The sequence below is a fragment of the Chanodichthys erythropterus genome, chromosome 17, assembly GCF_024489055.1.
Source record: "Chanodichthys erythropterus isolate Z2021 chromosome 17, ASM2448905v1, whole genome shotgun sequence".
Classification (NCBI taxonomy): Eukaryota; Metazoa; Chordata; class Actinopteri; order Cypriniformes; family Xenocyprididae; genus Chanodichthys; species Chanodichthys erythropterus.
Window position 1 is genome coordinate 8,582,134 of NC_090237.1, and position 24,827 is coordinate 8,606,960.

The 24,827-nt window shown below is 38.0% G+C and overlaps 2 protein-coding genes and 1 pseudogene across 2 annotated transcripts in view; 2 read left to right on the forward strand and 1 right to left on the reverse strand.

Moving 5' to 3' along the window:
• si:dkey-243k1.3 (endonuclease domain-containing 1 protein-like) overlaps positions 1-24,827 on the reverse strand; it is a 50,436-nt gene that overhangs the window by 454 nt on the left and 25,155 nt on the right. The gene's annotated exons all lie outside the window — the stretch shown is intronic.
• Positions 1,039-11,255, forward strand: LOC137005243 (TRPM8 channel-associated factor homolog; annotated as a pseudogene).
• On the forward strand, positions 18,924-22,475 carry LOC137004945 (TRPM8 channel-associated factor homolog). The gene is made up of 7 exons (XM_067365674.1): positions 18,924-19,531; positions 19,613-20,604; positions 20,695-20,789; positions 20,929-21,142; positions 21,237-21,476; positions 21,596-21,933; positions 22,233-22,475. The coding sequence occupies exons 1-7, from the start codon at positions 18,924-18,926 to the stop codon at positions 22,473-22,475; spliced, it is 2,730 nt and encodes a 909-aa protein (XP_067221775.1).

Below are 24,827 nucleotides of genomic sequence, written 5' to 3' on the forward strand. Positions count from 1 at the left end.
GTAGGGGCATGTTTGTTTTGGTTATTTTATATATCAACAGCGTTTCTCAAAGATCACTTACTGCACCTTTAATATACACAGGCTACTGTAACCAAACGTGCTGCTTGTTGTATGTAAGTAAAGCAAAAGATACAACTTTATAATGCAATCCTTCTAATAAACAACTACAAATAACCACAATAGTGATTCACCTTCTCACACAGATGTTCCCACATTCCAATAACAGGCTTTCTGTAAATACCAGGGGCTGTGGAAACAAACACCTGAAAAACACAATGTATTCCCATTCCTAAATAAATAAGATATGGGAAATACATCTACTACACTCAGTTTTCAAACTTCAAAACTTTCATTCAAAATGTTTGGGGTCTGTAAGGTAATAAATTAATGCTTTTATTCCACAAGGATGCATTAAATTGATCAAATTGAAGGTAAAGACATAATTTTACAAAAAAAAAAAAAAAATCTATTCCAAATAAATGCTGTTTTTTTTTACTTTGCTTTTGAACCCTGAAAAAAATCGATCACAGTTTTTTTATGAAAATATTAAGCAGCACAACTTTTTCAGCATTGATAATAACTAGTAAGAAAAGTTTCTTGAGTAGCAAATCCGCAGTATTTGTGGGCGTGCTCCTAGGATGTGCTCCTTATAGGTGAGCCATAGTCATAGCCACAAACACATTCACACAGTAGTTACTCAGAGCTAATAAGGAAAGTCATTTGAGCTTGTTTGTATCTACAGATAAAGGTGAGTGTGTGCATAGGGACGGGATGTAAAGTTTAAATTGTTTATATCAGACTTTTGTATAGTATATTAAGCAATATTATTATTATTTTTTTAACAAAATTTTTGTAGTTTTCTAAATATATGCAACCCTTCTTATTTTCTGTCTATGTGTAGGACTGAAAACCAATCCGTATCATTTTTCTGCATGCACAATCTCTGGTTGAACAAACCCTGTGTTCAGACCCTGTACAACTGATTGTTAGTTAAGAGTGATTGATTTGAATTCACTTACTAAACAGAAGTAGTCCACAATGGCATGTAAACAGGACTACAACACTCTCATGTCTGGGCTGCAGGAGCTTGATTTCCAAGGGAAAGCAGTGCCCAGCAATCTTGTACTAATAGGTGAACATGCCTTTCCACTTGCAATGAATCCAATTGGTCAGGGACGTATAGTGGTGTTGGGACACGAGGAATACCTAACACGCTTTCCTGGCCTCATAGAGAATGCCCTAATGTGGCTCATGCGAGGTACCGGTGATGCCGGCATTGTAGGGATCAAGGGGAGTTTACGTTCAGTAGCTGACAACTTGAACAGCTGCTCTATCAAGACAGAGCTAGGAGACTTTCGGGATGGATTAGCTATATATATCACAGATGCTAACAGTGTTGAGACCTGTGCAAAGGATCTGATTGCTTTCCTCAAAGCTGGAGGGGGTTTGATCATTGCTGGTCAAGCCTGGAATTGGTCTTATCACCATCCACAAGAAAACACTATAAGGAACTTCCCAGGAAACAAGGTGTGCAGTGTTGCAGGAATTTATTTCTCTAAACACCCACAAGAAGTTGGCAAATTTCCTGTTCCGAGTAATATCCCTTCTAATTGGCTTGCTGTTTCGTAAGTTCAGCATACATTTTTGTTTTTTACCCATTCTTTAATAAACCATGCATTTCACCATCTGTCTTGTCTTTTTTCAGAATAGTCAAAGACTTTAAAGATGATCTAGAGTTCCTGCTGCATGGTGTGTCCGAGTTTGACACCCAAGGAGGGGCTATAGCATCTGAGGTGATGGTGCATGGACCATTAGCATTTCCCATTGTATTCACGCCGGCTGGAAAAGCATTCATTGCTGGTGCATATTATGGAAAAGGTCGAGTAATTGTGGTATCCCATGAACTTTACCTGGGCCGGGACTCTCTGTCCACATTCATGATCAATGCTATCAAGTGGCTTGATGAGGGTCGGACGGGTGTTATTGGGATCCTACCCAGCCTCAAAGCAGCCCACACGGTACTGAGCAAATCCGGTTTAGATTGCCAGTTGACTGGCTTCAGAGAAGATCTGAGCGTCTACGTCTGCACTTCCTACAGTGATGCCCAGTGTATAAACATCCAAGAATTTGTTGTTGAAGGTGGAGGTCTTCTGATTGGGGGTCATGCCTGGCATTGGGCCCAGACCCACCATGGCTGTAATGTGATGACAAAATACCCAGGAAATCACATTCTTAACAAGATGGGATTGTGCTTCTTAGGCAACACCTTGGGTGGAGGGTTATATAAGGCCCAAGAAATAGAGCATTGGTGTAGAGAGGGGTACCACTTTTGTAGGATGCTGCAGCGATTTGCTGAACATGTAAGCCAGGGAAAAGAACTAATACCCCTTTTCCACCAAGGCAGTTTTAGTTCTGGTTCGGAGCCAGAGCCTAGTTTCAAATCAGTTATTTGTCTTTCGAAACACAAAGCACCAGCTCCGAACCAGAAAAAGTGGTTCGTAAGTAGCACCAAAACATTGCTGGGCTAGAAGTAAGAACCGCTTGCGTCAGGGGCTGGGGGCGGGGTTATCATGACCAACAAGAAACTTGCAGCTGAAATAGCAGCTAATCGAGCTAATAGTAGCTCGATCGTAATCTTTGTCTATATACAAATTACCACGAGCCGTGTTTGGATGCCGATGTAGGTTCGCAAAGCCATGAGCATCAACAGTAGTGAAACATCCGCGATTGTTGATAGAAAGCTTGTTCGAGATACATCGGAGCAGTGCGGACCAATTCGACGGGTACCGCATTTGTAGAGCATACGACTCCTTGTACTTTTGGATCGTTCTCACGGAGCTTTGATGTCATGCGCCAATCGCTTTGCGAGAAGCCAATGCGTCTCTAACAAGCTTGGTGTGTTTGTGTTTGGTGCTAGCTGGTTCGTGCTGGTGGAAATGGGGTATGACTGATCATGAACAGGGCTGCTTGAAGCTGGACTGCGACAAATTACCTTCGTATGTGTTCTCACGACAGTGCCGCCTACACTTCAGTGCTCGCACTTCTTACTGACATAGTGAAGGAGGTAGGTGTTCCACAGGTGTGCAGTAATTGTCCTGTTGAAAGTGCCAAAGACCACCTAATGCTCCACGTTGGGACTGAGGTATACAAAGTGTCGCCTAATCCTGATGCCCTTCTTCCATACATCATCATGGACAGACCCGACTTGCCCACTGTGTCTAATGCAAGAGTCCGGATCAGTGCAAACACTGCGGGTAGGAAAGGTTTCTTGCCAAATGCAGAAGGAAAATGGTATTTTTTTAAGTTTTACAATTTCTGATCACTATAAAATTACTTGTTTCAGATTGTGAAGAATGGATAAGCACAGGCTTATATCTTTCTCCTGGTATGAAGACGTTCATAGAAATACCTCCAGAGATCGTTGGGAAAAATTGGCAGGTAATCAATAGTCTATATACATTTCATGTTTCCAATAAAGGAATAGCGCTGCATGTAATATACTGTCATTCTAGAAACAAATTTATTGCTCATAGGGCTTGGAGAGCATGTTATTAACATGAGGAGATACTCTATATAGGTGCAGCTTGGTTGCCAGACAGATAACATTGGTGGAGCAAATGTCCTGAAACGGGTTCCTGTGGTCCATGAGCGTTTCCCCTTAAAACAAATAAATGGTCCAGGTCAGGAATCTGTGGGGAGGGCTCATCTACCTCATAGCATCTCCCCATAGCAAAGTGGATGGGGTGGAAATTGTTTTGCCTGTCTCAGTACAAATCTGGTAGGAATTCTGAATTAATATTCAGTGAGCATCACAGTAAGGTTTCTATTCAGAACATTTAAAGGTCTATGGTAAAACTTGTTTTGTCCCTCAGGAGAGACAAGTGTAGCTGACTGGGTGAGCGGGATCCGTTTGACACCTGCCCCCTGGGCAGAACTTGAGTTTGAGAATATCATCATTACATTAGAATCAGAGTTTATAAGGAATCTGGACCGCCCTGATGAGGTGGCTACACTTTGGGATACCATAATGAGAAGCATAGCTGACCTGGCAGCAAGACCTGCCAAGCTTTTGATGCAAAAATATGTAAGCCAAAAACTTCTGCAAGCTCTGAGACCTCTAAAATGGAAAAGTATTCAAATCACAATGCTTTCTTTTCAAGATACTAACATTTTTTGTTTGTTTCATTTCTGCCAAGCAATATCAATATGAGATGTGTAACAAAAATGAAAATTTACAGTTTCAGTAACAGTACTAGCTACATTAAGAACATGTTCTCCAACCAATACGCGTATATAGGTCGTTTGTCAATTCCCTGAAATACAACCCATAGGAGCGTTTACTAAAGTTGCACCCCTATCGACAACAGGACACTTTCATTTTAATGCATTGTTCCCTTTTATCTGTGTCATATTTCACGTTTCGCATAGCTCAATTGTTAGAGCATTGTAATATATAACTATATGCAATCATGTGATCAAACGATCGTGGGTTTGATTCCAAGGAACGCATGTGCTCATAAAGTGTATATGCACTATAAATCACTAAGGGTAGGTTTAGGGGTGGGGTAGTTGTAGTCGTTAATAAAAAAAAAGATTTTTGCTAAATGGAAAATTACAAATGGTGTACAAAGTCCACGCATTGCATTTAAATGAACACACATTTTGATTGGTAACGACAGTCATACGGCATTTCATGACAACAGACGTAACACAACACTGTAAAGTCTTTATTAAGTTGTATGTTCAACAAAGTTTTGAAAATTCTTAATATTTTGGAAATAAATCTGTTATTTGAATTTCAGTATCATTTTTAATTTCGTTCAAAATATTGTGATATGTATCGTATCGTGAACCCAGTATTGTGATACTTATCAAATCGTGAGCTGAGTGTATTGTTACACCCCAAGTAAAAGGCCATCAGCCAAATTAAAATAAAATGTCACTGCAAAAACAAATGTTGCAATTAGCTGTTCACTTGCTATGTTTTTGATATTAGTGAACACCTAAACTTAAGGCATGTCATTGTCAGCATATCAAATCTGATCAGTTAGTTGCACTGCATAGGGAGAACCATCCCAAACATCATATTTAAAGCACTAATTGAACATGCCAAAATGTATCTAAGAGAGCAAAACCGCTAAGAGAGTTAAATAGTAAATTAGAATGGCTCAAATATCCCTGACACATACATCAGGTTTTGTGGCAGCATGTACACTGTAAAAAAAAATTGCAAACTGCAGTAACATGTTGTTTTCCCATAAAACATTCTGGGTAATATGTGACGTTTCAGAGAAAGTAGCCTACAGCAATATACCGTAAATTAACAATGCTCAAATTCGACACTCTGAGGCTGTTACAAATCACACCATATTGCCTCATTTACTATTCCCTACATTAGTTCACTAATATAGTCTACTTGACAGAGTGAATGAAAACACATGTGTGAATTCAGACACTGATGAACACCTGCTGTGTCAGCAGAATCACTGAAGGAAAGAAAAACAACAAGAACCGGAAAAGATTAAACCAACTGAAGATAAAAGAAGACATTAAATCTCTAAGATCTGATTAAAAACATCCATAAACATCATTACCAGCTTCCCTTATTACTATCCAGACTGACTTTATTTCTGTCAGACGTCTACATAAGTTCTTATTGATAATTAACAGAGGTCTAGATGTTGTTTTATTGAGGTCAGCATTTGCTTTAGTTGTGCTCTTGATTATTTAAAGGTGCCTTAGAATTAAAAATTGAATTTACCTTGGCATAGTTAAATAACAAGAGTTCAGGAAATGTACATGAGTGTACAAGAGTACATGGAAATGACATACAGTGAGTCTCAAACTCCATTGTTTCCTCCTTCTTATATAAATCTCATTTGTTTAAAAGACCTCCGAAGAACAGGCGAATCTCAACATAACTCCGACTGTTACGTAACAGTTGGGATCATTAATATGTACGCCCCCAATATCTGCATATGCCAGCTCATGTTCAAGGCATTACACAAGGGCAGGACGTCTGGATGTGCACAGCTGAATCATCAGACTAGGTAAGCAAGCAAGGACAATAGTGAAAAATGTCAGATGGAGCGATAATAACTGACATGATCCATGATAACATGATATTTTTAGTGATATTTGTAAATGTTTCATTAGCATGTTGCTAATGTACTGTTAAATGTGGTTAAAGTTACCATTGTTTCTTACTGTATTCACGGAGACAAGACTTTGATTATGCTGTTTAAGGCAAGCGCAAGCTCCGGGGGTGGAGAGCACGAGAATTTAAAGGGGCCGCAGCCTGAATCGGCACATATTTAATGATGCTCCAAAATAGGCAGTTAAAAAAATTTATTTAAAAAAATCTATGGGGCTGAAACTTCACAGACACATTCAGGGGACACCTTAGACTTATATTACATCTTTTAAAAAGATGTATGGCACCTTTAACAATAGTTTTTAGTAGTAACTTTGTTTTTGAAAGACATTTGTTATGGCAAAAAAGAAAATATGATCAGATGTTATTTGCCAATTTATGGTGACAAACAGAAGCTTCATGCCATAATTCATGCTGGGTACCAGCATAGTATAAAATCATCAGAATGCTCTCAGAATGCATTGAATAAATTATGCAGCTGAATTGCCTGGTTATTTTCTTCATCAAAACACTGTTATTTTACAGTTATTTCCTGAATTATTATGATCCATTACTTTCACTTTAAAAAAAAATCGTAAAGAAAAAAAAAAAAGGTCAATGACTGGCAGCAGTGGCTGCCAAACAAAAACCATTAAATTAAAGTAAAATATCCTGAATTATTAACGTCTGGAGCAGCACAGCCGAATCATCAGATGTTCTGCAGGTATTGTGGAACATGCAAGCAGTGACAATAGCAAAAATGGCAGATGGATCAATAATAACGGTTAATGATCCATGATATCATGATATATTTACTGTAGTGATAAATTGTCTTTCTAAATGTTTCATTAGCATGTTGCTAATCTACTGCTTATGTGGTTTAAGTTACTATTGTTTCTTACTGTATTCACGGAGACCAGGGCCATGTTGTTATTTTCATTTTTAAATGCTTGCAGTCTGTATAAAGGCATCTTCATTCTTTATAAATCTCTACAACAGTGTAGCCCCATTTGCCACAGAGCATAGCCTACTATCAAACTCATTCAGAATCAAATGTAAACATCCATAAAAATAATTACCATACTTACACGATCTGATATGCAGCAACACTTTGTAAAGATCCATTTTGAGAGAGCTATGTGAACTTATTCTATTGTTTATACAATGTATTATAGAGTTGCGACTCTTGCCAGCTTGGGGCTGGGAGCGCGAGAATTTAAAGGGGACACTGAATCAGTGCATATTTAATTACACCCCAAAATAGGCAGTTAAAATATTGTATAATAAAAAATCTATGGGGTATTTTGAGCTGAAACTTCACAGATACATTCTAGGGACACCTTAGACTCATATTACTTCTTGTGAAAAAGGGTTCTAGGGCACCTTTAAACACTAACATATCTCTCAAGATCTCAGCGCTTATTACAGTCCAGACTTTATTTCTTTTATACAAAAGTTCTTACTGAGAATTAACAAAGATTTAGATGTTGATGTATTATTGAAAAAAAAAAGTTTGATGTCACAATTATTGAGGTCAGTGCTTGCTTTAGTTGGACCCTTGACTTTTTCATGTTAGTTTTTCTTTAACTGTGTGTTTCTAATGCATGATCAGATGATTTTGGCTGCTTGTTGGTGTAGTTATCATGAAGTGGCCTGATTCAGTATATTGGCAGTTGATTTCATATGATTTACTGTAACCTTGTGATAGTATGCAATCATATTATGAGTCATATTTTAAGTCATTATGCGGAAAACGTTTTCAGCTGTTTTTTTCTTTTTTTTTTCTTTTTTCTTTGGAGCACAGAGACTTCATTAATCTACATGAATTTCAACAATGGTGACAATCAACAAAGCTTTTTTGTGACTTAAGTAGCTTGTTTTGTGACCATTGTTGAGATTCATACACTGATTCTTGATGTCTGTGTGAGTCTGAATTGACTTTGGCAAAACTTTTTCTGCATAATGATGAAATAAAATTGTTTATAGTATCATAGCACTGCAGTATTGGTATGTGAATATAAGAAAAAGGAGAAATGAAACTTAACGACAGCTAGTCAACTATCTAAATATAATAACTGTATGATACTGAGTAACCAATGAACTAATAAACACATGATTTGGACAGATATTGCTTTACCTAGTAACAGAAGGCTTTGGCATATGAAGAACCAATCATGTTGTAGAATGCTTTGCCATGCTCCTATCCTATATATATATAAACGGTTCTATTTTTGCTGGTGGGATTCTCTGTGATTGATTTGAGGTCCTCTGACAGTGATTAAAGTAAATTCTAAGCCATTGACCCCAGGTAAACTTAAGTCAGGTCAGGTGTATTGGGGAAAATCTACCACAATATCAAGCTGCCAAAGTCATTTCAGTAATGAGGATTCCTTACGTCATAACTGTTTCAAAATTCATCGCTGGGAGCGATGATCTCTGTGAACCCATGAATCATGCAGATTCACTAAGATCACCCCCCAGCGGCGAAATACTGAACAATTGTCTATGGTTTGTATCTGGTCTCTGATCAGTTTTTTACATTTGTAGACATTTTAATGAGACATTTGTATTATTATAAGGAATAATAATTAATATTGTGGCCTTATTGGCCTGTTTAGCTAATACATCCATAGAATAAACAAAACAAGCCCTGAAAATTGATAAAAGAACAAATGTTATACAGACACTTGACAATAAGTGGTATTAGACAATTAGTTCATTGCATTAGACTTGCCTGTATCTGTTCTTAAACATTTAAGTTACTGAGCAAATTACGTCCAGAAGACGTCTTTTTGAGGTCTTGTCTCAGGTTGAAAAGACGTCCACTGAGGGGCCAGAATGAAAGTTATTACGTCTTTTTTTGACGTCTTCTGGACATCCGATATAGACGAACACGCAGAATCACCAAAGGAGAAAAATCACAATTTTTAAGCCACCATCGTGGAGATGAGTGTTTGCTTTAGTTGGGCTCTTGACCCTTGCCTTATTAATATTAGAGTTTGTTTGGGCAGTTAACTGAGTCATAACAGCCAGACAAGTAAAGAGACATGATCAGGTGTTGGTTATGGTCTCACATAATCATTATTTGACCTGAATCACTGAACTCATGAAGAGCCCAATCTCTGAGTTAGATTTACATTATTGATTACAGCATCACTGTGATTCTACAGCAGAAGATCAGCTTTTACAATATGATTCAAATGATTTCAGAAAAGGTGTGTTGAACAAAAAAAAAAAAAGTATCAATTTTAGGCACATACAGACATCAAGAATCAGCCCGTGAATCTCAACAGTGGTGACCATCAAAAAGCATGTTGCAGTGCATTCTGGGAGCCACCATCAAAATTCACCCATGGCTCCCATCATGCATTGCTGCATGAATAAATTATGAGCTTAATTGTCTTAGTAATTTCCTTTATTCTCATATTTTATTTTGTTCTGTTTATGCAACTTTTTAGTAGCTTGTTTTGATCTGTTGATCAGAATATGTTGCTTGTCACCGTCATTGAGATTCACAGGCTGATTCTTGATGTCTGTGTGTGCCTCATGTGAAATCCTTTATATTATATTGATAAAGCAGATCTTGTGCTGTAGAATCACAGTTCTGCTGTAATCAATAATGTGAATCTAACTCAGAGATTGGGTTCTTCATGAGTTCAGTGATTCAGGTCAAATAATGGTTATGTGAGACCATAACCAACACCTGATCATGTCTCTTTACTTGTCTGGCTGTTATGACTCAGTTGACGTCAAAAAAAGACGTCATAAAAACTTTCATTCTGGCCCCTCAGTGGACGTCTTTTCAACCTGAGACAAGACCTCAAAAAGACGTCTTCTGGACGTAATTTGCTCAGTGGGTTAATTCAATGAAAAGACATCATTAGGTCAACTCAATTAAACTGAGTTGTCAATTTCCACATTACTCAACTGAACTGAGAGAATCACTTTCCTCAAATCATTTGAGTAGTCTTAACTTATTAGGGTTAAGTGTACTTAAACAATTAAGTTGGAACACTCCACTTTTTTTTGAAAATAGGCTAATTTTCCAACTCCCTGATTATTAAATCATTAATCAGCTTCACAGCTCATTTCGAGGAAAGCCTCCCAAAACTCATGCACGAGTATTGGAACACGAGTGTTTGTTTACCACCGGCATTCGCTGTGTTGTGTTAGTGGATTCATTATGTCGGACTCACCACAGGTAACTCATAATCTGCAGTTGTTACTCCTGATAAAAAAAACATTGCATGCAGTGCCTGTGGAGTGTGGAAAGTTACTGGAGCGCGCACATCTCTCACAAGGAATGTAACGGCAGTGACTGACAAGCCAGAGGGCCAATCATTTATGCCATGATCACGTAAACGATTGTCTGATGTTTTTAAGGCCCTACCTTGTGCACAGATGATGTATATTAATATTATTCCTTTAGGTGCACCTAATAAATAGTCTTTTATCAGTTAGTAAAGACAGTTTCAAGTAATATTGCAAAAATATATAAAACAAAACATCCTCTATAACACCTTTAATAGCTTAATTATCTCATTAACTTGAACTCTGCTTCAGTGTTATTTTAACACTATTAAGAGAAGGACCAAAGTTGATTTAACTCTGGGGATTATACTGTGTGGAAAGTACCTAGAATAATTAAATGCTTGATTAATTTTTGAGTGGAAAGTGCCTAAAAAACATGGGGGTGGTTTCCCAGACAGGGTTTAAATTAAGCCAGGATAGGCCTTAATCCAAAATAGTTAATCGTGGTTTAAAAAATGGCTTTCTGAAACACAGATTAAGTACAGATTACTAAAACCTGGACTATGGAGTCCTGAATTAAAATAAACTAGATTAATTTAAATCCAACTGTGCTAATCTGAATTAGCATGAGAGAGGTTGCCTGTAAAACATGGAATGAACCAAAAAAAGCTTAAAATTGCATGGAACAGAGAAGCAAATCCAAGGAAAACAATGGCAGCAAAAACGACTCAAATATAAAAACTTAACTAAACAAGAGACATTTATTTTAAAGCGGAACTCAGTAAGATTTGTGAAGCTCCCCCTACAGGTTCCTTCAGTGAATCACACTGTCGTAAATACTCCAAGCGCAGCTCTGGACTACAACGACTAAAACGCTCACCAGTGCAGTAGTTTTGCAAATACAGTACAAGAAATCTTGATGGAGGTGGGTAATTTTCGAAATTGTCTTATAAAGTCATAAATTACCGAAAATTATGAATTACTGTAAAGCATTTTGTCACTCTCGCGTGAACGTGAACATGAGGCGAGATTGTGTCGGGTCGGCGAAGCTCAACTTGCAAGTGCTGTTTTCTGCCGTAGACGTGCCAGAGGGGGTTAGTGCACGCCTCAAACACACCACTACAAGTCAACTAACCATCGTAAGGACTTAGAAAACTATTTATGAAGGTAAAAAAGTTACTTAGTTCTGCTTTAAAACAAGCAAAATACATCAGCTGTGAAAAAAAAGAAGAAATTCCTGGAAATCTGTTTGTAATGAATTCCTTTTAAATAGATGAAAGCATGATGGGAAGTGAAAGTCCTATTTGACTGGTTACTTGACTGAAACGTTATTTCAAAATAAAATCATCAAGTGAGTTCTAGTAACCATTTCATGTCAATTTAACATGAAGCAATCACATTTGAACCAGAAACAATGGTGTTAAATCAAAATAAATTACATAAAGTGAACAGCACCAAAAAAAAAAATTCATATATTATATTATATATATATATTATATTATATATATATATATATATATATATTATATATATATATATATACACAGTGTATATCAATATCGATATATATCCAAGTAATACGTCTTCTTCTTCTTCTGCCTCCTGGTATGTTTAATTTAAAGGGTCATGAAACCCCCCTGTTTTACTCTGGTCGTTCACACCTCAAAGCTCAAAAAGGTCTGTTAAAATGGCCGTGTAAAGCTCTGGAAAAGTGGGAGTGTAGAGGGGGAGAAGAGGGGAGCGAACAACCAATGAAGCACAGACATAGAGCACACTCATTATACAGAATAATGAATATTAATATATGAGCATGGAGAAAATGACAAACTCCCAAGCACAAGGGAGAAATGCGAAAGAATATTTAATAGGGCTAATAATAGGCTACTTTGATTACATTTACGAGCACTGCAGTCTCAAAATCAGTCTTTTGTTCATCAGAATAACCGTGTTGTCGCGTTCAGATAGGCTACACCACTGTATCAGTGTCCAGTTTGCACATATAATTCATTTGAAGAAGACTTGATGAAATATGTGTGCATAACTACACCGTGCTGGTTCATGTTTGGTGCAGGGGAATGTGTGAAATAAAAACTTTAAAACACGGATACTTTATTCTGTATGAGCTATGAGCCACGTGGCTAGTGTTGTTAAACAACACGAAGCTCTGCGCTAAAACCGATTATATGGCACTCCGCGTGTATATCATAACAATCGTATTTTTCATGTGTTCGTATTCAAACTCCAGCTCTGATCGCATCGCGAGCAAAATACAAACAACACATGTTTACCAAAACACATAATTTGTTGCAAAGAAAACCAAAAACAAAATGATCCAGTGATATAGTTTTCTGCCTCATAAAGCAAAGTAGTTTTCTAATCTTGTTCGTGACCAAAAGTGGTTATCTGTTATGTTATATTATGTTCACCAATAATACTTTTTGCCACAGATCATCGTCTGATTTTTTTTAAAATACATTGGAGGGAAAAAGTTTGACACAAACAGGCAACAAGAATCAACATATGAATCTCAACAATGGTTACATCCTTCATGCCGCAATGCATGCTGGGAGCCACCATAGTATACAACTCATGACTCCTAGCATGCATTGCGGCATGAAGCATGTCACCATTGTTGAGATTCATATGCTGATTCTTGATGGCTGTGTGTCTATAAATAATTTGCACTTTAAATGTAACAATTCAGAATGTCTGATCTGTAGCAATAAAGTATTATTGGTGAATGTAACCTATTAAAACAAATACTCACTTTTGGTCAGGAGTACAAATAGAATGTTATTCTGCTTTTTGATGAAACTATATCATATTTATATATTTGTTGAACCAACATCAATGCCATTACCATTGATTTTTAGTTGAAATTTTAACATTTTTTTCAACATTAATCGTGGGTGCAAAAATGATATTGATTCAATGCGGTTAACATTGACACATTAACATTGATTTAACATTGTTACGATCATTTTTTGCTATCTGTGAGCCTATGGCTCACGTGTTTGAATGCAGCTAGAGCAGGCAGAGGTGAATGAGCCGCACTTTTGTGACATTTGAATTCTCCACTGTAATGTGATCTCATATGAACATATTTTCCATTTGTGCTGGTAGATCAAAGCAAAACAATCCACATGCACATAAACCTCTGCTCTGGTAGCGTCGCAGGAAAACACATTGTGTTGTAGCACTGAGGAAACGAGCACCAATGATATGTCTCTGAATGACAAGAGACCGAGGTGAGAGAAGTGATACTTCCTCATGCATAATACCACAGTTATAATCTTATGCATACTACAGCGCAGTGATTGGATTAAATAAACTTTAAGTCATGCATAAATGCAGAAAATGTTGACGTCAGCATGTTTGACCAGCCCATACTTGGAGCCAACCAGCGCTCCAGATCTTTGCCGGTGGTACATGATGACGTCAGATTGTGCCGTTGCTCCGACTTTGCTTTTCAAACCGGAAGTTAGAAATCGCTCTGAAAAATGCAAAAATAACTCATTTTAACTTTTAAATAAAATTAATGAGTACCTTTAGTGTTTTCAATGATGTGCAGCCTATACATATTTGTTCACAGCTTGAAAAATGTGTTCTGGGGTTTCATGACACTTTTAGCCTCAGTTTAGTCCTGGAGTAGCTCTAGTCTTCCTCCAGGAAATCAGATTATTAAACTCTGGACTAGACTAAGGCTGCGTCCGAAAACCCATGTAGCTGTCTTGCTGCCTCGCTGCCTTATAAGAGAATGACTTGTACGGCAGCGTTTGTGCATGAAGGCACCTCAAGAAACTGATTTCAGACGGACTTCTGAGGCAGCGTAACAGTTTAATGATCTACAGCAATATAGCGCGAGCTTTGGTGAGAACTAAACAAATATTTCATTATTACAGTAGTAATTTCTCGATAGAAATGATATCAAAATTGAAATATGTTTGTCAAAATCGTACATTTATACACAAACTGAGCAGCAAACACAACTTTCGGACGCCATCTTTATTTTTCTAGCTCATCTGTCACAGAATGGAAAGCACAGGATTGTGGGATATCAAAGGCAGTTAAGGATATATCTATGCTGCCTTCAAAAATCGATCTGAGGAAGGTATCTCATGAGACAGGAAGTGAAGCTAACATTGGATTCGGACGTGCCTACCTTGAAATGTGTCCTCAGAAGGTAGCATTTTCCAGTTTTCGGACGCAGCCTAGTTTGGGACTATTTTAAATCAAGACAGAGCAAGTTTCTGTTATTCTGGTTCAAAGGGCCATTTTATTCTAAGACTAGGCTTAATCTCTGTCCGGGAAACCATCCCTTAGTTGCATAAATGTATGGTATAAACAATTGTATTTGACTTGCTTTGTTTATGAAGTTGTGAAAAACAGAATCAAGTGTAAAATATGTGTGTGAGAAAATTCAGTTCAATGAACTCAATGTTTGTAACCAACAACAAAGGTCAGCGACAGGGCACATGGCGGTGAAGAGAAAGGGTTAGAACCACAAGCGGAGGTTGAAGTAAGGAAGGGAAAAGGTGCTAGAAGAAGAAAGGCGAAAGCAGAAGGACACCAAGATGATTCAACAGGATCTATGAAGGCTGATACTCCTACAACAGGAAGATTGGATCATACAGGACATAGAGGAGTTGGTGGGGGAAATCAACTTGTAAATCCCCAAAAAAGAAGTATAAAAAGACTGAGGAGTGAAGCACACCTCAGATGCTGCCTGCATTATGTGTGAAGGACATCTGATACGCTATCGACGGACACTTAGCAGCATCTCCAATATTGCTGGTTAGAGTTTGACTTTAGAGCTTTTAGTTTAGCTGATTTTAAGTTTTATTTTATTTTGCATTACCTGCTTTGTATTGTAACTAATAAAATAAGTGATTTTATTGTTACTACTGCCTTCCGTGAGACTTTACTTATAACTACAAACTGAGCCTTGAAGAAGAACAACCACAAGGGAGTCTTTTACGTCATTCCTAAAGAACTTCAACCTGCGGCGGGTGAGTTTTATGGTTTAGGCTAGATTTGACTAACCTTACCCTACCTGATTAATCATAGGGTTGAAGGTGTAAGACAAAAAGGTCACACCAAAGAACATCAGGCATCAAGCGTGTACGGTTGAGCTTCTGGTTATGTTCGCTGATCAATAAGTATGGCTTATCACACTCTTAGAAATTATGTTAAAACTGACTCAAACTGTGTTAAATTCTTACACATCAACGGGTGAGTTTGGGGACAACGCTTGTTGTGTTAATTCTGACACATTCATTGAGTCAATGATTTTAACACAGTGAAAGTGTCTGGAAGGTTATCCAGAGGTGTAGTCAAGACTAGACCCTCCAAGACTGAGAACAAGACCATTCAAGAGGGAAGTTAATGAGATAATTAAGTCATTAATCAAGCACTAGTGATGAACACCTGCTGTTAACAGGCAGAATCATTGAAGAAAAGAGGAAAACAACAACAAAATAAAACACCTGTGCTACCTCTGAACATGAAGGCCAAATTTGCAATGATCTCTTTGTCAAGTTCAGTCAAAAAAAGTCTTACACATCAGTGCTTGTGTTTTGGGACAACACTTGTGTTAATTTTGACACATTCACTGTGTCAAACACAGACATTCAGAATGTGTCAAAAAGCATTTGTTAAAAAAGCATTTGTTAATTTGGGCTCTTGACCTTTGACATTTTAATATTAAATTTTGTTTGACTGTTGTAACTGAGTCATAACAACCAGACAAGCAAAGAGAAAAGATGATTGTCAGGTTCTCATCATTAATGTTCAATAGTCACATAATTAATTAATTATGTTGATTGAATGGTCTTGTTTTGGTCTTGGAAGGTCTGGTCTCGACCACACCTCTGGTTTTGAATGGTCTTGGTTTTGGAGGTCTGGTCTTCACCTCTGAAATGAACACAAAGTTGTGTAAATGTGTAATATTAACACATTACAGGTGTTCTTGGCTGCACAGATTGTGTTGATGCTGTGAACAAATACACAGGTTGTGTTCATTTTAAAACTACACATAATATGTGTAAAATAACTGAATTCTTCCAACACATTTTTATGCAATATTTACACAAAATGTGTAAACTAGAGTTTTACACATAATGTGTAATTTTTCTACACATTTCTTCTTAGTTTACATAATGAGAAACAACTTGTTTCTAAGCCGTTGTAAACGCTCTTATCGTACTCTAAACACCAAAGTAACATGGAAAGTGTGTGACTAATCTTTAGAGATAAATTGTAAATATGGAAAACAATATGTAAACGATGTTTGTGTGGATTTTGCATTTTATTAATATGAGCAATTCTGGTCATGTAATTTTAAGATTGTGTAATAATAAACTAAAAAAAATAAACAAAAAATAAAAAGTATATCAAAAACAATTAAAAACATTAAACACTCACAAAATTAATCACAAGATCCAGGCAGCTATTGTTTATAAATCCAACACACCTTTAACATTTTACAGAAATTACAAAAATTATTTAAAATATAAAAAAATTCGCCATCTCAGTAACGGTCATGAAAGATTAAACTAATATCACAAGTGTCATTATTTCTACCATGTACTATTCAGCAACTATTCTTAAACTATACACATATTATGATAAATATAAATAAACATAAATATCAGTCATGTAGCCTAATATACACTGTTAGACCTTGCTGTAGAAAAACGGCCAAATTCTGACAGTAACAAACCATTTTCCATTAAAACAGTAATATACTGTAGAAAACAATGCATTCTGGGTAATATTTGTCGAGAAAATAGCCTATAGGAATACAGAGGTGGGAAGTCCAGGGGTCAGAAAGGAATATACTGTGAGTTAACATTGCTCAAAGTCGACATTCAGAGGCTGTGTTCCAAATCCAACCCTATACCCTCATTCACTATTCCCTAAATTAGTTTACTAATATAGTACACTTGACAGAGTTAATTAAACCCCGGATATACTCACGTCACGCGCGCAGTCGCGTCCGCGCATCTTTCAAAGTATACTAAACCAAGGATGCGCGCGGATGCGGACACATGCGCAGTGCAATTTTTTCTATACTATTACCAGACAACCGGACATTCGCTGGGCAGGATTGGAGAAGAAAAATAGTGCAGCCACCATTGCAACATAGTTCAGAAGATACACCAAGAGAACAGGAATCAAAAACGATGGAGAAGGCATGCTTTTGAGTTTACGCGTCTTATTTTTTAATCGTTCTTTACACACTCTTCTTCGACAACTGCACATTGTGCTCAGTACTGTGCGTACTGCCACCTAGTGGACACTTCTTTTCTGCTTGCGCATGCGCTGTTGCACGCACACCGTCCGCGCGCTCTAGAAATTTGGGCTGCGCACAGACAGGGTGTGCGGCCGGCCGCGAGCCCTCCGCATGAGGAAAATTACGTCATGCGGACGGTCCACGAACGCGAACAGCTGAAGTATACCCAGGGCTTTACGCGTTGCTGCGTGGGTGTCTCTCTGCATCTCGAGGAGTTTCTGGAAACAGAGGACTTTTGGCGAGTCCTTGTCTGCGAAGTTCAACGAAGGTTCTTGCAGGGGTTTGAGTGAGTTCTGGAAGTGGTTTTAGCTTGTAGGCAGGACGATGTTCGGTCTGCCGACTCAGTGGAAATTTACGCCTTGTATCTTGGGGTTTGTTCCTTAAATTCAACACAGCGAAACATCTTTGATCTTTTGCTCTGTTACTACAATCAAATGCATTTGTAATTAAGCAGACATTGAGGGGCCGTCTTCGATCTGCCATTTTAGTTCCCAGGTCCAACTTTATGGCTCACAAATGGTTCAATGGGGGAATGAGTTGACTCTTTGCTCTTTGGAATGGGGAGTTTGTGGTAATTTGGTGGGTTTCGTTCAGGAATAATCCTACAATATTCCTGTAGGCTACTTTCTCAAAAATGACAAATATTACCCAGAAAGCATTGTTTTCTACAGTATATTACTGTTTTAATGGAAAATGGTTTGTTACTGTCAGAATTTAGCCATTTTTCTACAGCAAGGTCTAACAGTGCAGCAAATCCACATATTAGAATGATTTCTGAAGGATCATGTGATCATCATTAGATGAACAAACAAAATGAAAAAAGGAGTATTTATGGGCGTGCTCCGTATGGGTGAGCCATATTCATAGCCACAAACCAGTAGTCACCCAGAGCTAATAAGAAAAGTCATTTGAGCTTGTTTGTATCTACAGATAAAGGTGAAGTGTGTGCATATTACATATGTAGCCACAATTGGGATGGGATGTAAAGTTTAAATTGTTTGTATCAGATTTTTGTATATTATACAATATAATTTTTTTTGTATTTTTCTAAATATATACAACTTGTTTTTTTTCTCTCTTTCTCTTCTCATTTTCTGTCTTTGTGTAGGACTGAAAATCAATCCGTATCATTTTTCTGCATGCACAATCTCTGGTTGAACAAGCCCAGTGTTCAGACCCTGTTCATCTGATTGTTAGTTAAGAGTGATTGATTTGAATTCACTTACTAAACAGAAGTAGTCCACCATGGCATGTAAACAGGATTACAACACTCTCATGTGTGGGCTGCAGGAGCTTGATTTCCGAGGCAAAGCAGTGCCCAGCGATCTTGTACTAATAGGTGAACATGCCTTTCCACTTGCCATGAATCCAAGAGGTCAGGTGCTGATAGCTGCATCTCATTACGGTCAGGGACGTATTGTAGTGTTGGGGCATGAGGAATACCTAACACGCTTTCCTGGCCTCATAGCGAATGCCATAATGTGGCTCATGCCATGTACTGGCATTGTAGGGATCAAGGGGAGTTTACGTTCAGTAGCTGACAACTTGAAATACTGCCCTATCAAGACAGAGCTAGGAGACTTTCGGGATGGATTAGCTATATATATCACAGATGCTAACAGTGTCGAGAACTGTGCAAAGGATCTGATTGCTTTCCTCAAAGCTGGAGGTGGTTTAATCATTGCTGGTCAAGCCTGGAGTTGGTCTAATGACCATCCACAAGAAAACACTATAAGGAACTTCCCAGGAAACAAAGTGTGCAGTGTTGCAGGAATTTATTTCTCTAAACACCCAGGACAAGTTGGAAAATTTCCTGTTCCAAGAAATATCCCTTCTAGTTGGCTTGCTTTATCGTAAGTTCAGCATACAATTTTTACTTTTTACCCATTCTTTATCAAACCATGCATTTCACCATCTGTCTTTTCTTTTTTCAGAAAAGGCAAAGACTTCAAATATGATCTAGAGTTCCTGCTGCATGGTGTGTCCGAGTTTGACACCCAAGGAAAGGCTTTAGCATCTGAGGTGATGGTGCACGGACCATTAGCATTTTCCATTGCGGTCACTCCAGCTGGAAAAGCATTCATTGCTGGTGCATATTATGGACAAGGTCGAGTAATTGTGGTATCCCATGAAGGCTACCTGGGCCGGGACTCTCTGTCCACATTCATGATCAATGCTATCAAGTGGCTTGATGAGGGTCGGACGGGTGTTATTGGGATCCTGCCCAGCCTCAAAGCAGCCCACACGGTACTGAGCAAATCCGGTTTAGATTGCCAGTTGACTGACTTCAGAGAAGATCTGAGCGTCTACGTCTGCACTTCCTACAGTGATGCCCAGTGTGCAGAGATCCAAGAATTTGTTGCTGAAGGTGGAGGTCTTCTGATTGGGGGTCATGCCTGGTATTGGGCCCAGACCCACCCTGGCTGTAATGTGATGACCAAATACCCAGGAAATCACATTCTTAACAAGATGGGATTGAGCCTCATAGGCAACACCTTGGGTGGAGGGTTATATAAGGCCCAAGAAATGGAGCATTGGTGTAGAGAGGGGTACCACTTTAGTAGGATGCTGCAGCGATTTTCTGAACATGTAAGCCAGGGAAAAGAACTGACTGATCATGAACAGGGCTACTTGAAGCAGCTGGGCTGCGACTGTGCCAATTACCTTCGTATGTGTTCACATGACAGTGCCGCCTACACTTCAGTGCTCTCACTTCTTACTGACATAGTGAAGAAGGAAGGTGTTCCACAGGTGTCCAGTAATTGTCCTGTTGAAAGTGCCAAAGGCCACCTGATGCTCCAAATTGGGACTGAGGTATACAAAGTGTCGCCTAATCCTGATGCCCTTCTTCCATACATCATCAAGGACAGATTCGACTTGCCCACTGTGTCTAATGCAAGAGTCCGGATCAGTGCAAACACTGCGGGTAGGAAAGGTTTCTTGCCAAATGCAGAAGTACAATGTTATTCCTTGTTTATTTATTAATTTCTGATCACTGTAAAATGACTTGTTTCAGCTTGTGAAGAATGGATAAGCACAGGCTTATATCTTTCCCCTGGTATGAAAACGTTCATAGAAATACCTCCAGAGATCGTTGGGAAAAATTGGCAGGTAATCAATAGTCTATATACATTTCATGTTTCCAATAAAGGAATAGCGCTGCATGTAATATACTGTCATTCTAGAAACAAATTTATTGCTCATAGGGCTTGGAGAGCATGTTATTAACATGAGGAGATACTCTATATAGGTGCAGCTTGGTTGCCAGACAGATAACATTGGTGGAGCAAATGTCCTGAAACGGGCTCCTGTGGTCCATGAGCGATTCCCCTTAAACAAAGAAATGGTCCAGGTCAGGAATGTGTGGGGAGGGCTCATCTACCTAATAGCACCTCCCCAGAGCAAAGTGGATGGGGTGGAAATTGTCGTGCAGGTCTCAGTACAGGCTCCATACTTCAAATCTGGTAAGAATTCTGAATTAATATTCAGTGAGCATCACAGTAAGGTTTCTATTCAGAACATTTATAGGTATATGGTAAAACTTGTTTTGTCCCACAGGAGAGACAAGTGTAGCTGACTGGGTGAGCAGGATCCGTTCGGCACCTGCCCCCTGGGCCGAACTTGAGTTTGAGAATATCATCATTACATTAGAATCAGAGTTTATAAGGAATCTGGACCGCCCTGATGAGGTGGCTACACTTTGGGATACCATAATGAGAAGCATAGCTGACCTTGCAGCAAGACCTGCCAAGCTTCCCCGCAAGGAGCGGTTTGTTGCGGATGTTCAGATCTCTCACGGTCAGTGGTACTATTGCTGAGATAAAGAACCATCACAATTACCACAGAATCATGCCATTATTATTAATTATATTCACACAATCCTAACAATAGCACTGATCCTCCTATTCCCCCCTCAGGTTTCATGCATTCTGGATATCCCATCATGATGCAGTCCATCTCTGCCCCAGGACTAATAAATGTGGAGAAAGCCTATAAAAGTGGTCTTTGGGGAGCCATCCATGAGTTGGGTCATAACCAGCAGCGCAGAGTTTGGGAGTTCCCTCCACACACCACTGAGTGCACCTGCAACCTGTGGTCAGTGTACATACATGAGGAAGTGCTGCGATTGAATAGAGCTAATGCTCATCCCGCCATGACTCTAAAAAACCGCCAGGCTCGTATCAAGATGTATTGCAGTGGCGGTAAGGATTTAAAAAGCTGGAGTCTGTGGACAGCACTCGAGACTTACATGCAGGTACAAACTGACTGTGAATTTTGTTTTAGCAGATTGTTTAAAGGTGAAGTAGGTGATCTGGGAAATGCTAACATTAGTGTCTTGCAAGTAATAATTTACCCTTTTTCAGTAAATTTTTTAAAAAAGAAATTTGTTATTTAAAAAACAAAATAAAATAATGCAAAACAAATTTTAAAAATTATTTTATGTAATTATAATAAAAATATAATTATATAAATATAAAAAATATATTTATACCCATTATTGTGTAATCTTACATCATCTCTCTAACCTTTTTTATTGTACTTTTTTTTTTCAAGCTTCAGGAAAAATTTGGCTGGGATGCCTTTAAGAAAGTTTTTGCTGCCTACCATAATATGAGTGGAGTGCCAAATGACAATGCAGGCAAGATTAATCTATATGCTGAGACCTTCTCCAAGGTGGTCAACCTGAATCTGTGCCCCTTCTTCAAAGCGTGGGGTTGGCCCATCCAGCCCAGCACAGAAGAGAAGATCTCTCATCTCCCTAAATGGAGTGACCATCCTATGAGCCAGTACGCATAAGAACGTCTCAGATAGATTTTAAAATTTGCAGTGCCAGTTTTAATGTAATTAAAGGGTAAGATTAAGTATAAAAGATTATATATGCTTATCTGAAGTTTCATGGACATTACTGTATTCATGAGAAATTGATTCATATAAATGTGAGGGAAAAAAAATTATTCAGAATTTTTTAAATTATATTTATATTCTTGTTTTAATCAAATGTGGCTATAGGGTAAGTTGGCTACAGTATAACCTGAACATGCATGTTAAAAACACATATAAATACTAAAAACTAAACCTTGGCCTGGTCCAGTTTAGTGCTGAAGGGGAAAGTATATTTAGTAATTTTTGTTTACATTTCACTTATATGCCCCAGTGGTCTTTTGACTTTATACTGTCTGTGATAGAGGCCTTTCATGGTGTATGGGTAACAAAATCAGTTCTTTTTGCTTTCACATCGTTCCTAGATTTTCAATTTGAAAAACAAGAAAAAAATTTTGCACAAGTTTAAATGTGTGGCAGCAAAGAATGATGATTACTGATGACAATGTAGCAGTCGCCTCAATGCTGTATTGTTTTGTATAAATAACATGTTCTGCCACATATATTTGGAATCATGCAACTGTCAAATTAAAGTGATCGTGGGACAATCCTGTGTGAAGTGTGAGAAATATCACATGCATTTAACAACCAATGTCTCTCTGCATACATATAATACACTCACATAAAGTGATATATATTATATTAAATCTCAGCTGCTTGATTTTATATCATTAAATGCAAACTATAATATTGCTCAGCTCTAAACTAAATCTGCACAATTAGGCAAAGTACTATAAACATTAACATCAGAAATGTTCATAATGATGCTTACAATGCATATTGTAAATAAAACACTATACGCATACAAATGACTTGACTTTTGATGCAAGCTCTGGGACCTCTAAAATGGAAAAGTATTCAAATCACAATGCTTTCTTTTCAAGATACTAATATTTTTTGTTTGTTTCATTTCTGCAAAGCAATATCAATATGAGATGTGTAACTAAAATGAAAATTTAAAGTGTTTCAGTAACAGTACTAGCTACATTAAGCAACATGTTCTCCGACCAATACGCCTATATAGGTCGTTTGTCACTTCCCTGAAATACAACCCATAGGAGCGTTTACTAAAGTTGCGCCCCTATCGACAACAAGACACTTCCATTTTAATGCATTGTTCCCTTTTATCTGTGTCAAATTTTGCATTTTGCATTTGCAGCTCAATTGGTAGAAGATTGCAATATATAACTATATATAATCCTGTGATCAACTGATCATGGGTTTGATTCCAACGAACATGTGCTCATAGAGGGTAGGCCTATATGCACTATAAATCACTACGGGTAGGTTTAGGGTGGGGTAGGTGTAGTCGTTAATAAAAAATTAATTTTGCTAAATGGAAATAGGACAAACGGTGTACAAAGCGCATGTTGAGCGCATGAAAGCAGTGATCTCGTCATTGCAACTCAATTTCTGCACACTAACAAATGCTTTCATCTTCACTAACAGTGCAAACGCGATATAACTAAGAGATTCGTTGAATAAAACGGGAGTTTTGCGCATCAGTCACTGATAAACTCGCGCTGTTCGATTGACAGCTTCAGCACGTGCTGCTCCAACGACTGCAAAGGGAGTTTTCTTTGATGACTTTCTTTATATAATTTAATCACGATAAATGAAAGATTATTTTTATGCTACTAAGAGAAACAACGCAAGTTGATGTTTAGTCACGTGTTTGATTTACTGACACACAGACAAAGATCATCTGAACATGAATCATTAATATCAGATTAGGCATTAGATTTAACAAAGTTACTCAAATGTTGTTGCGTTACTGTGAAGTCCAGGTCCTGCACAATATAATCCTCAACGGCATGTTAGCTTGGTAGCTCGACCTGGTTTAGCATCACATAGGCCTTTGTTACTTAGGCCAAAGAATATAGTCCTACACTAACAAGAAGCGACACTCAATAGAAAGTTCTATTGCAACACCAGTGCCAGCAGCAGCCCTCCGTTTCCGCCATTTTGAGGTGAAAGCAAGTCGGCAGTCCACTAGTTTCTGGCAATATCAGCTGGTTTGTTTAAAAAAAAAAAAAAAAAAAAAAAGTACATTAAAGCTGAAATCCATCCTGAATGATGACAACACAGAACAAAATACTATCAGTGATCATCAGATCCTTTTTACAGCTTATTTTACACACTTTGTGTTTACATCTTTCACTTTTTTCACAAAACCTTTGCTCTCTAGAAACCCAGCCAGTTTGCGTTAAAATTTTTTGAAGTTCAAGTATTAGCATTATAAACACTGAATTAATAATAACATAATGA

Coding starts and splice junctions, on each gene's coding strand:
- LOC137004945 (XM_067365674.1), top strand. CDS start 18,924: ATGGCATGTAAACAGGATTACAACACTCTCATGTGTGGGCTGCAGGAG. Junction 20,790..20,928: donor TCGTTGGGAAAAATTGGCAG/GTAATCAATAGT, acceptor TACTCTATATAG/GTGCAGCTTGGTTGCCAGAC. Junction 21,143..21,236: donor GGCTCCATACTTCAAATCTG/GTAAGAATTCTG, acceptor TTTGTCCCACAG/GAGAGACAAGTGTAGCTGAC.